The sequence below is a fragment of the Oncorhynchus tshawytscha genome, linkage group LG30, assembly GCF_018296145.1.
Source record: "Oncorhynchus tshawytscha isolate Ot180627B linkage group LG30, Otsh_v2.0, whole genome shotgun sequence".
In the NCBI taxonomy this organism is placed as follows: domain Eukaryota; kingdom Metazoa; phylum Chordata; class Actinopteri; order Salmoniformes; family Salmonidae; genus Oncorhynchus; species Oncorhynchus tshawytscha.
The window spans coordinates 6,804,220-6,821,002 of record NC_056458.1 but is presented as its reverse complement, the minus strand read 5'-3'; the positions used below and the strand labels follow the sequence as shown (position 1 = coordinate 6,821,002).

The 16,783-nt window shown below is 42.4% G+C and overlaps 2 protein-coding genes across 5 annotated transcripts; one reads left to right on the top strand and one right to left on the bottom strand.

Moving 5' to 3' along the window:
• Window positions 1–1,294: 1,294 nt before the first annotated feature.
• Window positions 1,295–3,624, bottom strand: rbm11 (RNA binding motif protein 11). Its single transcript, XM_024394651.2, has 5 exons — window positions 3,400–3,624; window positions 2,624–2,786; window positions 2,298–2,376; window positions 2,101–2,197; window positions 1,295–1,951 (listed from the first exon to the last, which is right to left on the bottom strand). Exons 1-5 carry the CDS (start codon window positions 3,490–3,492, stop codon window positions 1,601–1,603), a joined length of 783 nt encoding a protein of 260 aa, XP_024250419.1. The 5' UTR covers window positions 3,493–3,624; the 3' UTR covers window positions 1,295–1,600.
• Window positions 3,625–4,044: 420 nt separating this feature from the next.
• Window positions 4,045–16,778, top strand: lipia (lipase, member Ia). 4 transcript variants are annotated; one of them, XM_024394649.2, is made up of 12 exons: window positions 4,046–4,181; window positions 10,189–10,255; window positions 10,897–10,960; window positions 11,248–11,618; window positions 11,745–11,853; window positions 11,966–12,067; window positions 12,177–12,266; window positions 12,443–12,610; window positions 12,863–12,952; window positions 13,159–13,267; window positions 13,365–13,538; window positions 16,493–16,778. In XM_024394649.2, the coding sequence occupies exons 3-12, from the start codon at window positions 10,906–10,908 to the stop codon at window positions 16,575–16,577; spliced, it is 1,353 nt and encodes a 450-aa protein (XP_024250417.1). In that variant the 5' UTR covers window positions 4,046–4,181; window positions 10,189–10,255; window positions 10,897–10,905; the 3' UTR covers window positions 16,578–16,778. The 4 variants fall into 4 exon arrangements, with proteins under 4 accessions (XP_024250416.1, XP_042165598.1, XP_024250417.1 ...); XM_024394648.2 differs by lacking the exon at window positions 10,189–10,255 and having other exon boundaries at window positions 4,045–4,181; XM_024394650.2 differs by lacking the exon at window positions 10,189–10,255 and having other exon boundaries at window positions 4,059–4,173.
• The last annotated feature ends 5 nt before the right edge of the window (window positions 16,779–16,783 follow it).

The following is a 16,783-nucleotide window of genomic DNA, read 5'->3' as shown; positions in this document are numbered from 1 at the left end:
TGCGCCTGGCACCTACTACAGTACCATACCCCTGTTCAAAGGCACATAAATATTTTGTCTTGCCTGTTCACCCTCTGAATGGCACACATACACAATCCATGTCTCAATTGTCTCAAGGCTTAAAAATCCTTCTTTAATCTGTCTCCTCCCTGTCATCTACACTGACTGAAGTGGATTTAACAAGTAACATCAATAAGGGATCATACTGTAGATGGATTCACCTGGTCAGTCTGTCGTGGACAGAGCAGGTTTTCTTAATATTTTGTACACTCAACATCCACGCACAAACTATCAAACACATACACACTACAAGAAAGGTATAGTTTATATTCTACATAATATCCATCGCTGAAACATAAATCCACTCCTGTCTTTTAAGTAGACTTTGAACACTGATATGTGAGTGAGCTATTAATGCCACCTTATCACTGAAGGTACCCTCTGATAGTAACCTCACTCTGTCGCCCTCTCTGACATGGAATTCCTTCTGGAACATCAGACAACATGCATCCTCATAGTAAATGACTAAGGCTCAGATATTGCCTAAGTCAGAGTTCGCTACTTATTTAATCTATGCGCTAAATTCAGCTTTCACTAAAGCTGTCAGAGTTCATACAGCATTGTTTATTACCAAAGCAATAAAATGAAGGAGAACTATACCAGAAGTCCTCCGTCATAAACATTACATCAGACCTAAGGTAATTATATCTAAGTAGATCAAAGGTGATTCTAGCTAAATAGAATATTTAGATAGAATTAAAGTATAATCGTGTGCAAGTATCAACACCAGATTTGTTTAAGCCCTATTCTAAATGAGCTACATGATGCAAGGTCAGCAAAAGGAATAGTTTCTGCTACTAGAAGTGACCATCATCCTTGAATCTACCTACACATCCAACTAAAAACAAAGCAACAGTAAACATCGTCCCCACGAATGCAGCCCCCCTTGGCCCAGTTGAGATCGCATGTGACTATCACATTTCAGTTAATTACTATAGCTCCTGCCTTGGGCCAATCAGTGTAATTTTGTAAACGCCAGATCTCTATGGCAAGACACATCATTCACCCAAGTTTAGTCACAATCGGACAAGTGCTGTCTGAGATATTGCGTGTAACCAATGTACTAACGGACGGAGACAGATCCACAGTCCCCTCCCCGATTTCATGGTGGGGACAATGAAAATGATGACAGTTATGCCTAATTCTGTCACACAGTTAGAAGTGCTGCTCGCATTCCAATAATCTGTGGTAAAAATCACTTGAACTCATAAATCAAAATTGCCAAACATTTAAGTTCTTTTAGGAAATGTGCAATTTATTTGGTGTAAACACACCAGACGATGAAACAGAAAAACAGCCATAGGCATATGAAACAAAACTGCGTAAACAGATATATACATATATTTGTACAGGAATATTCAAAGGAATACTGTGGGCTATATTTAAGAGCAGCCGGTCTTTAATGGTTGTATAGTGTTTGTGCATTTGTAAAGCTGAGAAAATGACCATCCTCACAACCACACAGCTTGTGGGCATCTTAGTATATTAGCGTATGCTACACGTTTAAACTTGATGACCAATGCTAATTGTTTATATGTGTTCACTTTTTGCATCTGTTCCTGTGCCTCTGCAGTCTGCTCTCCCTGCTTCGTCGGTGTTTGCGTAGCTTCGCAGTCTCCACTTCTCCTTGCTGAGCTGTCTGCCTCTTAGGCCCTTCACTTTGGTGAGCTGTCTGCTTGCTGGGCTGGGTAGAGCTGGGAGGCAGGGGGAGCAGGAGGGCCTGACCCTGGCTGGGACAGGGGGGTCGTGTAAGGGCCCATTGGGGATATCCTGGCATTGACCAGGGCAGCAGGGGGGCAATAGGGGGACACAAGGGTGACGGAGGGACATAGTAGTGAGGCTGGGGAGGGGTGATACTCAGAGGGTACTGCTCAGAAGGGTAGCCACGCACCTACAACACACAACAAAAAACTGCTAGTCAAACACCTAATTTGTTTTACAAGGAAAGGAAAGGGGGATATCTAGTCAGTTGCACAACTGAATGCATTCAAAGTACTGAATGTTGAAAATATTGCCCTCTAATTCCCAGGGAGTCCTCACCATGTTGCTCCAGTGTAACTTGTCCTGGCAGGAGACGCTGCCATCAGCACGCCCTGTGAAGTGGAACACAGATGACTCTGGGAGGCCTACGTTCATACTAAGAAGAATAAACAGACGGTCAAGCATTAGATACAATCTGTTCATAACATTAGCCAAAACGAAGATGCTTGGATATGAAATGGTCTGGCCCGATTCACCTGGGTGTGTCATGTGAAGGGTCATCACGGTCATCCTCTGTGCCTTGAGGTCCAGATCCTCCATCCTGGTGGGAGCTACCTACAGGGGGGCAAGGGGTGAGGGCCTAAAAACCACCACCCTACCTATCTACAAGGCACTAATATCCCTAAGTAGCTGAAACAACAGTTACTTTAAGAACACAACCTGCTTCATGTACAGAGCAAATTATGAATGAATAGGTTTTGGAAATGTCCTGATGCTAAATTTCTGCTCTGCAAACTTCATAAGTCCAAATGTGTGAGTTGAAAGCTGCAATTCTTAATGATGATACAAAACACTGGCCTACCGGTGCCGTACTGCAGCCTGATTTGACGGCCAAAGAGCCAAGTGCCATTCAGTAAGGCAATGGCATAGGGTACAGCTTCAGCATGCTTGTAATACACAAACCCATATGACCTTTGGCGACCCTCGCGGTCTCGGGCGATGGTGACCTTCTTCAGTGGCCCAGCCTGGTGGTATGAAACAAGGCACGATGTAAAAGTGAAACACCAGACACAGATAATGAATTATTTTTTACAGATAAGACATTATATTGCTGTGCAACTTCCTTTTTGTTGCATTTAACCTGTGGCCACCAACATTACTGGATGTGGCCTTATCCCGATTCTCAATCTTATCATCTCTGCATGTTTTTCACATTTAGTGTAAAAAGTGCTTTGGCTTGATAGAAATCAAACCAATGACACTACCACATGAAACATAAGAGAAACGAATTTGGCCAACATGTATTTTAAATTGAAAACACAACTTAACTTCCACCGACAGAGAGAGCCAACTGCAAGACCTGCTTAGTTGGGTTGCAACCACTGTCACCAGGGGGTGTATTCATTATGCCAATTCTGTTGCAATCGTTTCTTAAACGGAAGAAAACGAAACGGTGAATGACATACCTCAATTTGTCGAATAGAAACTCTCGTTTTAGTTGCAACTGCTTGGACTAATGATTACACCCAGACAGGCAGACAGCTCAACTGGAGTAAACGCTAGTGGTTTTATTTCACCCACACATCCATTGCCATTTATTTCGTCAAGTTTTTGAGCCTGTGGAAAATAGGAGCCTACCTGCAAAAATAGCTCGAAAATAATTTCCTCATTAGCTGAACTGCCTAAATTAGCCACAAAGACAGTTTTGTCTGCCTCTTTTTGGATCTGCATAATGGTCCTCGGAACCTGTTGAGTTAAATTTCACCAGCTCTGAAGACCCCTAACCTGCTGCTAGATCAAAATTACATTGATCGGCGTTTGCCGTAAAAAGGATGCCAATAACAGTACATTGCGACATCTGAGGTACACAATTTGTAACACTAGGGGACGCTGTTGCTTATCCGAAGATCCAGGTGACAATCTGCCCAATAGTAGCGCAAAAGGTTTATCCTGTGCTAAACATTTAATGATCAAAAGTTAGAATTGATTGCAAACCAAAATTATAACAGAAAAAACACAGAATTACTCCAGAATAACTCTGTGTTCCTTATGCTCAATGTTCAACTTTTGACAAGAGTTTCAGGATGTGGAAAATAGAACTCAACAACAGCAGTAGAAAGGTAAGTCAAAATGTCAAGAACAGTTCTGATTGTTCTACTACCTGCTTGGAGAATAACTGGCTATCAGCCCAGCCAGAGTAGGAATTTGTCATTTATATTCAAGATGTCCTGGGGCAGGGGGGTGTGGTCAGGCCTGTGGGAGTTTAGGAGAGAGGGAGGCGGGGAACAGTGGGAGTTTACTCTGATTTCTCACCTTGTCCACTTCCTGGAATGAGCACCGGCACACAGCTATGCAAACATGAAGAGTCTGGACCTCTTGACACACTGAGTCCGGGGAACTAGCGCTCTCAAGGTAACAAGGTAAGACTTCCACAATGTCAGTTCCTCTGCTTGTCTCTCTCCCACTCCCTATATTTCTCCCTTTATAGCTTCTTCTGAAGTATTCTTGTGTAATAGAGAAGAATGTTGGCAGGCTACAGCCTGTACAGTATGGAGAATTGCATTTTCTCAGTGTTTTTATTCCTTTGTTAACACTTGCAGTCTAATAATAGAAATAAAGATGTGTCTGTGAGCAACATGTGACAGGGATTCGTCTTCTGCTTGTGTGAATTATTAACTTTTTGTTTTGGTGAGAACTCAGATATAGCTCAGTGCCAGTGGAGGCTGCTGTGGGGGCGGACGGCTCATAATAATGGCTAGAATGGGAGTGAATGGAATGATATCGAACGTGGTTTCCATGTTTGCCGCATATGACAAATACATTTGATTTGATACCATTCCATTGAATCCATTCTAGCCATTAACATGAACCGTCCTCCCCTCAGCAGCCTCCATGCACATTTCCATGCGAGTTTTGAACACACCCACAAGGATTCACACTGATAACCATGCAATCATTGTCACAGGGGCAATGGTGTCATTGTCGGAAACCTGTTTTTCCTCTCTCGCTCTCTCTCTCTCTCTCTCTCTGTACAAAAACATAGATTCTATGGCATTCTCATGCACACACAAAGTGAAACTGTAAAGGGAGGGCGAGGCAACTTGGAAGAAACTGAGTTCCAAAGAATGCAATGATAATGCGCATGCATCCATGCTGCTAATTGGGAAGGCTGCCATGGTCTCCAGGGGCCAAAGCTATGGTGGCTCCATGTCTAAACAGTGTCAGGGTACATACTGTACATACACTGAGTGTACAAAACATTAAGGACACCTACTCTTTCCATGACAGACTGACCAGCTGAATCCAGGTGAAAGCTATGATCCCTTATTGATGTCACTTGTTAAATCCACTTCAATCAATGTAGATAAAGGGGAGGAAACAGAATAAAGAGGGATTGGTACTAGGTGCCAGCGTAGGGCTGTTGCGGTGACCGTATTACCGCCACACTGGTGGTCATGAGTCATGAAGGCAATTCGTGGTGACCATTAAGTCACTGTAATTGCGCTTTTCCAAGCTCTGATGCTGCTGATGGTCATTTGTAGCATACCGAACTTGCTAACTGCCTGGTACTCAGCACTCTATTGTCCCTCTAATCACTCTGACATCAATGCAAATGTAATCGATGAGCTCATGTTGCACAGCATTTCTATAGGCTATGGAATTGTGTGAGAAAACAAAGTGATGGCCTCTACTAAAAATAGGAGGATCCCATCAGCTTTCTATAGAATAGGCTTACTATATTTATTTCTCAACTTTGCTAATATTAAGCACATTGTTTGTTTGTCTTTATAACAGGAGTATAGCCTACCTGTCTGGCATGAAAATTAACCACAGGAAAAGCATATTTTTCTAATCCTAGTCGCACACCTCATGTAGCCTAGCCCAAAGTGGCCAAATAACTTCTTGAAATGAAGCACATTAACCACTTACAAGGGGTTTAGAGCCTAACTGGCATACATAAGCAGCATGTGAGTTTCAGGATTGGGAATTATAATTTTCACCTTTATAATAAAAGCATTACATGCATAATCGCATTTGCAGTCACTTTTGATGATGGTGTTTTGGGATAATGGAACATTGGCGCTTATAGCCTACTGCCATGTTTGCATTGTTGCGCTTATAATTTCAAGAAATAGCTTAATGGTTTATCAACATTTGAAGCTAAATGTTTGTTTCTGTTGCGTCGGCCACCTTGCGTAAATTTTTTATTTTTTTTAATGCTAGTGGTTGTATTAATTTGGGATTTATTGCACCCCACAACTGTCTCAGACTATGTTTGGAATATTTATTTCTTGCACATAATAGAATAGGTCAACTTTTGTACTATGGGGGATAGTAGATTGACATAGACTAGTGCTTTTGCTGTTCGTTAGGCATACTCATCTTGTTGGCTGAGGAAATCTTCAATATGCACCTCGGATTTGGATAAGGACGTGCGCAGTTGCGTCCCCAATGTGTCTGTCTTCACTTGTAGCCTGTGAGAAAGACCCGATCATGTGACAGAACCATGTGCGCGAGAGGCGCTTCGAATTGTGCAGCACTGAGGGAGAAAAGTACAATGCAGCACTCCGGGACGCAAAAGGCATGGATTGTTTTAGGGTGCATTATGGCCACAAACGGGATGCCGCTGTGAAATTCAAGGCATTATCAAGTGCTTGTCAAATTGTGAATGAGACTATCAGTGTTTACATCCTGCACAAAAAACAAAGCAGAGTTCATGCCTTTCAAGCAACTTTAGAGTCTCACCATGCAGCCTTACAATGTATTAAAAATCAAAACATATAGCCCAACCTTTGTAGAACAACTAAAGTTGCATTAATAATTCTAAATTATGTCACTCCCTGACCTGAGAGAGCTTTTTTATGTCTCTATTTTGGTTTGGTCAGGGTGTGATTTGGGTGGGCATTATATGTTCTATTTTCTATGTTTTTGTATTTCTTTGTTTTGGCCGGGTATGGTTCTCAATCAGGGACAGCTGTCTATCGTTATCTCTGATTGGGAATCATACTTAGGCGGCCTTTTTTCCCTGTTGTAGTTGTGGGTAGTTATCTTTGTTAGGGGCACTATAGCCCCTGTAAGCTTCACAGTCATTTCCCTGTTTTGTTGGTGACATTTTACATAAATTAAAAGAATATGTACGCTCACAATGCTGCACTTTGGTCCACTTCTTACGACACCCGTGACAAATTAAGTATATAGGAGTATCTATTTATTTGTTAACCGCTCAACACAGAATAGCCACATGTGCACACTCCCTCAAATCGTTTGGAAAATATGAATATTTTATTCAGCTTCGTTCAATTGTGTTCTTCGTACTATAATATAAAATAATGCCACGGAATTATAAGCAAATCTTGTCTGCTAAACTAACAAGTGTACCCCACAGCCATAAGGCACAGCCACATAAGGACCTAACATAAGGACAACTCAGAGTATGCTATTCTTTTCTTCTGAAATAGACAACATTTTCTTCATATCATGCTGCTTTAGACCTCTCTAAAATAAATAATGGATTTATTGTGAAGGTGTAGGCTATATTACATGGATTTATTAGACTTTTTAACATGCAGATGTTGCAAAGGTCGTCATCAGTGGCTTGTAGGCCCTGTGTGGAAGCCAGGCGATGCTAAATGTGTTTATGTTAATTAACGGTCAATTACCGTGAGACCGACAGTTGTTTGCTTGACAATCCCCGGCTGACGAAATTTAGTGACCGCCACACCCCTAGCCTGGCGTACCAATTTGTGTCAAGAACTGCAACGCTGCTGGGTTTTCACGCTCAACAGTTTCCTGTGTGTATCAAAAATTGTTCACCACCCAAAGGACATCCAGCCAACTTAACACAACTGTAGGAAGCATTTGAGTCAACATGAGCCAGCATCCCTGTGGAACACTTTTGACGCCTTGTAGAGTACATGCCCTGGCGAATTGAGGCTATTCTGAGGGAAAAGGGGGGGGGCATTCTTAATGTTTTGTACACTCAGTGTATCTGTCTGTGCTAAATTTGGTGTGTTTATCTGAAAATAGGCCTTCTGAACTGAACTGTGGCCATTCTGTAAGATGGCTGCCACGGCCCCTCGGGCCAAATCTGTGGTTGGTCTATATCTAAATCTTTTCGGGGTACATCAATCTACCTCTGTGCCACATTTAGTGTGTTTATCTCAAACAAGGCCTTCAGAATTGTAACATTGTATTACCAACAGTGGCCATTGTGTAAGGTGCCACAGCCCCCAGGGGCAAAATATGTGCTGGAGACAAATTTAGAGTCTTTATCTTAAAATAATTATAAAATAATGGTACTATTGGCAGCCATTTTCATAGATAGCTGCCACGGGGGCCATAAATGTGGTACCTACACATTTAAATATTTTCAGGTTACATACATCTACCTCTGTGCCAAAATTGGTTTATATAAAAAAAGGTCTTCAAAACTGTACCATTATATTACTGACAGTAGCCATTTGGTAAGATGGCTGCCACGGCCTCAGGGGTCCAAATCCGTGGTGGCTCCATATCTAAATATATTTTATTTATTCAGTGGAGCCCAATTGAAACCTCTCATTCACAATGGTGCCCTGTGAACAAACAACTCACAACATGATGAATCAATAAAGCATCAAAAAAGTAACTATAAGATACAGCAGATACAGACACACCACATCTCAACAACACTAATAAACCACCACAATCAACCAAAACATTTGCAGGTCTCAGTGAATTCATCCCTCATCAGCATTCTAAACTGCTCTATTTGCACCAGGGATTCAAAATTTAATGAGGTTTCTAAATTATTCCAAACATGGGGGCGTTAAAACTAAAGGGTACCTAGGTTGGTAGAGACCTCAAGAGTTAAAAGGAATTTAACCTAGGCAAGTCATTTAAGAACAAATTATTATTTACAAGGATGGCCTGCCGGGGAACAGGGGCAGAATGCCGGGGCGGCAGGGTAGCCTAGTGGTTAGAGCTAGGAACCGGAAGGTTGCAAGTTCAAACCCCTGAGCTGACAAGGTACAAATCTGTCGTTCTGCCCCTGAACAGGCAGTTAACCCACTGTTCCTAGGCCGTCATTGAAAATAAGAATTTGTTATTAACTGACTTGCCTAGTTAAATAAAGGTTAAAAAAATAAAAGGGGCAGAATGACAGATTTTTACCATGTCAGCTCAGGGATTTGATCTAGCAACCTTTCGGCTACTGGCCCAACACCCTAACCACTAGGCTACCTACCTCCCCCGTGAATGGGTTTGGTGCCCCGTATTTTTATACTTTAACAGGGAAGTGAGATATGTTGGAAGCTTGTGCAAAAGGGCTTTGTAAACAAAAAGGAAGAAATTGGGTGCTCTATGGGAATTAAGAGAGGTCTAGCTCTGTGACAAATTTGGTGCCTTCTTCTCAAAACAGTCCTCCTGAATTGTAAAATAATATTATTGCCTGCGGTCTTTTTGAAAAATGTCTGCCATACCCCCAAGGGCCAAATCTCGGGTGGCTTCATATCTAAATCTTTTCAGGGAGCATACATCTGTGCCAAATGTAGTATTTTTTTATCACAAAACGCATGATTGTTTCAGATTTTTCCGCTTAGCCCCCCCATGATAGGCCACTGTCATCCTTCAAGTGTCTTGCCATCATTGCGTTCTGACCAACTCCAGAGGCAAACACCCAAACCACAGCCACATAGAAGTTGATTGACACTCAAAGTTGTCAATCAAGCCATTAACCCATAAGTGCCTACTAAACCCATGTTACATCCTACACTGCGCTGTGCTGTGCTCTGTCCTATGCCGTGTGAATCCCTGTCTTAATTAAACCCAACTCAACGGTAATCCACCTGTCTTTCATCTGTGCCCTGATCAGCAAACCCATTAAGCAATCCCAAACCTAAGACTATACAGTCCACCAAGTCAATTTACATTTACATTTGAGTAATTTAGCAGAAACTCTTATCCAGAACAACTTACAGTGCATTCATCTTAAAACAGCTAGGTGGTAACAACCACAAATCTCAGTCATAGTAAGTACATTTTTCAGTCCTCCATTACAGTTGACCTACACTTTTATGTAAAAGAGCATACATGACTGTTCCAGCAGGCACAAATCCTCTCAAAGGCTCTTAATTTAGTATTTTTTAACTGCCTGCTGATGGGCCATCAACAGGTTTCCCATTGTATTCAAACTGATTAGGAAGGTCAGGCCTCCAGAACATTTGATACCTGGCCCAAAGGGCAATTAGTAAAGAGTTGTCTAAACTTCACAAGCTGTGGATGTGAAGTCTATACAGTTGTAATGTTAGTCATTCAAACCAATGTGATCAAGAAAATTCAACGGATGTATAGATTTACCTTATCATTGCCCATCACTAACACCTATCACTATTTATAAAAAGGGTTAAATGTGGGATGAGTCTGAAAGAATGCCTTTCTTCTCTTCAGTCATTTTGTTGTAACAACGAGAAAAGCCACACACTGATGGTGATCACACGCTACAGAAGACAAACAAGTAAATGACCTAGTGCTAATCTGTAGTCAATTTACATGACCAGAGTACTGATTTGCTAATATCCTTGACCTTTTCTGATGACAGGGTGACTTTCCAAATAGCGGATACTTCTCATTTCTCCAGTTCCAATAAAAAACAGCTCACTTGTATTAGAGAACTCCCCCATCTTGAAATCTGATATCCTTTGCATACACTATTAGGAAAAAAAATGCTATCTAGAACCTAAAAAGGTTATTCCGCTGTCCCCATAGGAGAACCCTTTGAATAACCCTTCTCCCTGGAACCAAAAATAATTTACTTATGGGGACAGCTGAAAAAACATTTTGGAACCATATTTTCTAAGAGCTTACTCTATGAGTTCAGACATGCCCTTATGCACCTAGTACTGCATTGACGCAATGAAAGGAATGCACCATATCATGTCCAGTAGTACACAAACACACCATAGTCACCCAATGGGAACACAGAGAGGGACAGAGATATTCAGCTCAGTTAACTGGTCGCCGAGCATAACCCTCATGTCAATGTACAATCAAGTAGTGTTGCTTTAAAATAGTTGGAGAAAGAGATTCACCCTGTTTTTGTAACATTCTGTAACCACTAACCATTGTAACAATAGTCTTATAACTGGCTCATTGCAGGTCTGAAGGATGTCCTTTTGGTGGTGCCTGGCACTGCTGCTGGGATCTGTTGCAATATACAGCGGTATGGTGAACTTACACACACACACACACTTTAACTGCGTAAAACCTAGGGTGGGGACATCAAATAATACTCCCCCAGCTGTTGGAAGATCTTTTGGAAACTTTAAGACATCATTAAAATAGGTTGTTTAGCCAGAGTGGTTTTTGGTGGTGGTCATACGCACAGTGAAACCAGTCACTGACAGGAAATACTACTTCTGGAACTTCCCATTCAACAATGACCGTGATTTTCTTTTCTGACTCTTTTTCTCTCTCTCTCTCTTTCCCTTTGACTTACTCCGTCTTCAGCCCATGAATGTGATGTGTTCACTGATCTGGACCTCCATCACTCTATCATCGGGACCAGCCTGTATGTGAAGCTGTTGCTGTACACCAGAGCTAATCTTATCTGTGGTCAGGAGCTGTCCCACCACAACCTGTCAGCCCAGCCCCTGTTCAACGTCACCAAACCCACCACCTTTATCGTTCATGGCTACCGTCCTACGGGCTCTCCGCCCGTCTGGATCCATGACATCACACAGCAGCTGCTGGCCCGCGGAGACATGAACGTCCTGTTGGTGGACTGGAACCGCGGAGCTACCAATGTCAACTACCTGAAAGTTGTGACCTACACACACGATACAGCAGACAACCTCACTGCCTTCATCAGAAATATGCAGGTAAGAGTGGGTGCTTAGTCTGAATACTGTATCTCACATACTTATTTAGGGCCATACTTAGGGCCACATGTATTATGTATGTAATAACAGCTTAATATTTATTTAGCCTATTTTTGTCTGTTTCAGGAGAATGGTGCCTCTCTTAGTTCCATCCATATGATTGGAATCAGTCTTGGAGCTCACATCTCAGGCTTTGTTGGAGCCAAATTCAATGGAAAAATTGGGAGGATCACAGGTTAGAATCAGTGGAATAGATTTTCTGCTCATTCTTCCCCGCTTTTATTATAAATAGTGCAAGCTAACACATTTATCCTACAAATGTACTGATCTGATGTGGACCTGATCAGCTCTAGATCCAGCGGGGCCTATGTTCACTGGGAACCCCCCAGAGGACCGTCTGGACCCCACAGATGCACAGTTTGTGGACGTGGTGCACACAGACATGGACGGTATGTATGGGTCTCTGCTTGCATGTTTGGCGTTCACTGAATACCAAGGGAATCGGCTATTATTGTGTTTTCTGTTGTGTATCTTCATGTCTTCATTTTGTATTACCAGCATTTGGGTTCAGGAAGCCTTTGGGCCACATTGATTTCTATCCTAACGGTGGAGCCGACCAGCCTGGCTGTCCAAAGACCATCTTCTCAGGTAAGTCTCTTGGTAAGACTGGCATAACAATCAAACTGGTTAGCCAGAGAGATCATTCAAAATCCCATTTGCACAAGATGTCGTCCTTCAGATGAGACGTAGGACGTGTATCACATAGTTCATTCCTGTGACGGTAAACATATTAATTATGTCCTCTCCCCTTCCTACTCTCCAAGGGTCCAGCTATTTTAAGTGTGACCACCAGAGATCAGTGTTCCTCTATCTGGGCTCCATTAACCGGACCTGTAACATCAGGGCCTTCCCATGCTCTTCCTACACCGAATTCCTGGACGGACGCTGCATGGACTGTGATCAATTCAAACCTGCCGGATGCCCAGTCTTTGGTTGTTACTCTCTAACTCCCATTAGATTCATGAGTTTCTCCATTAGATTCATGAGTTTCTCCATTAGATTCAAGCTTTTTCTAATCGCACGTAATCACAAAAAGTTTGCCAAATCACCAACATCAGTGCCTTGATGAAGCTAACGTACATTCCTGAATCACACACAGTTCTTTCAGGTGAAGGCCAATCCATCTTTGGAAGACAGTGTCCCTTCACATTGACATAACATGGCTGTTTTACCTGTTGTTCCAGGATATGATAGCATTGAGTGGAAGGATACTCTTGTGCCTCTGAATCAAACCAGGGCTTTCTTCACCACCAATAAACAAACTCCATTCTGCAGTAAGTGGACAATCATTGGCTTACATACCCATTTGACCTCTACAAAGAGAGACTTTCTTGGAATATTGCTTTGGTCCGTATTTTTTATCTTCTAACCACTTATTTTCAATGATCAGGCGAAATGTACAAGATTAACTAGATTGGAAACGTAATGAGATCTCTAGTAGGCCATTGGTCGGAGGAAATTACGCTTCTCTCTCTCTAAGGGACAAACTACAGGGTGGATGTTGTAACATGGAACCACGATACTCGCTGGGGCTACATCACCATCAAACTACACAATGGTGCTGAGGTGACAGAGGCAACAATAAACCAGTAAGTTACAATTTTCTCACCGTATCATTCTCAAAACTACACATATACACACTCTTGGGGGGAAGTGATTAACATTTCATTCTCTCTCCATCTTCAGTAAAGCATCCAAGTTTGAGAAGTACTCAGAGACCAGATTATTGGCCCAGTTTGATAAGGACATACAGAAGGTCTACAAGATCTCAATCAAATTCTCTACAGGGAATGCATTACAGCCTAAACTCAAACTACGAGTGCTCCGCATCCGTCTCACACACCTGGAGCGTAAAGACAGGTCAGTGTTAGTTTGTACCCTCTTTCATCTAGGGCTTCTCTCACGTGTCACTTATTTACTGTAAGTACTATACCTTCAAAGTACTTATACCCCTTGACTTATTCCACATTTTGTGTTACAGCCTGAATTCAAACAAGGATTAAAATTTAAAAAAAAAAAACATCTGTCTCTCAGTGAAAACATGTTTTTAGAAATGTTTGCAAATGTAATGAAAATGAAGGAATGTAATTTATGTACATAACGATTTAACACCTCTGAGTCAATACTTTGTAGAAGCATCCATTCTGTTCCTTTTTTATCCTGAAAAACTCCCACGTTCTTAATGCTTACAAGCATGCTCATTGGGCTCCCGAGTGGTGCAGCGGTCTAAGGCACTGCATCTCAGTGCAAGAAGCGCCACTACAGTCCCTGGTTTGAATCCAGGCTGTATCACATCCGGCCAAGATTGGGAGTCCCATAGGGCGGCACACAATTGGCCCAGTGTCATCAGGTTTTGGCCAGGGTAGGTCGTCATTGTAAATAAGAATTTGTTCTTAAAAATGACTTGCCTAGTTAAATAAAGGATATATACACTGCTCAAAAAATAAAGGAACACTAAAATAACACATCCTAGATGTGAATGAATGAAATATTCTTCATTTCATATAATTAATTTCACATAATTGAATGTGCTGACAACAAAATCACACAAAAATTATCAATGGAAATCAAATGTATCAACCCATGGAGATCTGGATTTGGAATCACACTCAAAATTAAAGTGGAAAACCACACTACAGGCTGATCCAACTTTGATGTAATGTCCTTAAAACAAGTCAAAATGAGGCTCAGTAGTGTGTGTGGCCTCCACGTGCCTGTATGACCTCCCTACACCGCCTGGGCATGCTCCTGATGAGGTGGCGGATGGTCTCCTGAGGGATCTCCTCCCAGACCTGGACTAAAGCATCCGCCAACTCCTGGACAGTCTGTGGTGCAACGTGGCGTTGGTGGATGGAGCGAGACATGATGTCCCAGATGTGCTCAATTGGATTCAGGTCTGGGGAACGGGCGGGCCAGTCCATAGCATCAATGCCTTCCTCTTGCAGGAACTGCTGACACACTCCAGCCACATGAGGTCTAGCCTTGTCTTGCATTAGGAGGAACCCAGGGCCAACCGCACCAGCATATGGTCTCACAAGGGGTCTGAGGATCTTGGTACCTCTGGCGAGCACGTGGAGGGCTGTGCGGCCCCCCCAAAAAATGCCACCCCACACCCTGACTGACCCACCACCAAACTGGTTATGCTGGAGGATGTTGCAGGCAGCAGAACGTTCTCCACGGCGTCTCCAGACTCTGTCAAGTCTGTCACGTGCTCAGTGTGAACCTGCTTTCATCTGTGAAGAGCACAGGGCGCCAGTGGCAAATTTGCCAATCTTGGTGTTCTCTGGCAAATGCCAAACGTCCTGCACGGTGTTGGGCTGTAAGCACAACCCCCACCTGTGGATGTCAGGCCCTCATACCACCCTCATGGAGTCTGTTTCTGACCGTTTGAGCAGACACATGCACATTTGTGGCCTGCTGGAGGTCATTTTGCAGGGCTCTGGCAGTGCTCCTCCTGCTCCTCCTTGCACAAAGGCCGAGGTAGCAGTCCTGCTGCTGGGTTGTTGCCCTTCTACAGCCTCCTCCGTGTCTCCTGATGTACTGGCCTGTCTTCTGGTAGAGCCTCCATGCTCTGGACACTACGCTGACAGATACAGCAAACCTTCTTGCCACAGCTCGCATTGATGTACCTGAGCCACTTGTGTGGGTTGTAGACTCTGTCTCATGCTACCACTAGAGTGAAAGCACCAGCAGCATTCAAAAGTGACCAAAATATCAGCCAAAAAGCATAGGAACTGAGAAGTGGTCTGTGGTCACCACCTGCAGAACCACTCCTTTATTGGGGGTATCTTGCTAATTGCCTATAATTTCCACCTGTTGTCTATTCCATTTGCACAACAGCATGTGAAATTTGTCAATCAGTGTTGCTTTATAAGTGGACAATTTGATTTCACAGACGTGTGATTGACTTGGAGTTACATTGTGTTTAAGTGTTCCCTTTTTTTTTGAGCAGTGTGTATATATATATATATATAATGCAGCCAGCACTATACTTGAAAATATGGAGAGTGGTACTCTTATGTTTGGGGCAAATCCAATATAACACCTTGTATTCCAAAACAAGTTAATTGCTTTGCCACATTTTTTTGCAGCATTACTTTAGTGCCTTGTTGCAAACAGGATGTATGTTTTGGGATATTTTTATTCTGTACAGGCTTCCTTCTTCACTCTGTCAATTAGGTTAGTGTTGTAGAGTAACTACAATGTTGATACATTAAACTTTAAACCATTCAACTTTAAAGTCACCATTGGCCCTGAGCGATTTCTTTCCTCTCTGGCTGTCTGTGTAGTGAGACATTTTGGATGGTGTAATTAACTTAATTCTCAAATGGATATTCAATATCTGCTTCATTTTTACCCATCTAGCAATAGGTTCCCATTCTTTGGAAGGCATTGGAAAACCTCCCTAGTCTTGTGGTTGAATCTGTTTTTAAATGCACTGCTCGACTGAGGGACCTTACAGATAATTGGATGTGTGGGGTACAGAGATGAAGTAGTCCTTCAAAAATCATGTTAAACACCATTATTGCACACAGTCAACTTTTTCCTAAACATTGGGGTTCAGCTTTAAATTTTATAAAAAAGGTTCAAAATTATACTTTGACATTATGGGGTACTGTGTGTAGGCCAGTTACAACAAATCTCAATGTAATCCATTTTAAATTCAGGCTGTAACACATGGGAAAAAAGTTGTATACTTTGAAGGCACTGGTACATATGCAATCTCCAGATTTTTGCCCATTGTTTCCTTGTGTAATTTTGCATGAATGTCACCTATCATCAAACTTCTTACACTTTTACTGTCACACACACAGACCTCTCTGCCGCTATGACGTCATCCTGGAGGAGAACAAAGAGTTGTCCTTCAGACCAATCCCCTGTGAGGAATCCAACTTCTGAGACAATAGCAGATCTACGATGTACAGAATCAGCAGCGGCCATATGATGGCTCTCTGGATAAATCGTGTGAGGCGGTTGACCCAGATAGCTACTCACTGTCAACTCCTTGTATTCAGTGGCTTAAGTCTAGTAGGAGTCCAGAGCATTTTATATAAGTGCGAGTGTGATGATTTGTATTCATTACAAGACTATTGAAAAGTATTATG

Excerpts from the sequence above, each read along its gene's own strand:
- rbm11 (XM_024394651.2), bottom strand. The coding sequence starts at position 3,492 with ATGCAGATCCAAAAAGAGGCAGACAAAACTGTCTTTGTGGCTAATTTA. Across the intron at positions 2,377-2,623 it reads CAGGCTGCAGTACGGCACCG|GTAGCTCCCACCAGGATGGA; the intron begins GTAGGCCAGTGT and ends GCCCCCCTGTAG. Across the intron at positions 2,198-2,297 it reads CCTTCACATGACACACCCAG|TATGAACGTAGGCCTCCCAG; the intron begins GTGAATCGGGCC and ends TATTCTTCTTAG.
- lipia (XM_024394648.2), top strand. The coding sequence starts at position 10,906 with ATGTCCTTTTGGTGGTGCCTGGCACTGCTGCTGGGATCTGTTGCAATA. Across the intron at positions 12,068-12,176 it reads GGTGCACACAGACATGGACG|CATTTGGGTTCAGGAAGCCT; the intron begins GTATGTATGGGT and ends TTGTATTACCAG. Across the intron at positions 12,953-13,158 it reads TAAACAAACTCCATTCTGCA|GGACAAACTACAGGGTGGAT; the intron begins GTAAGTGGACAA and ends TCTCTCTCTAAG.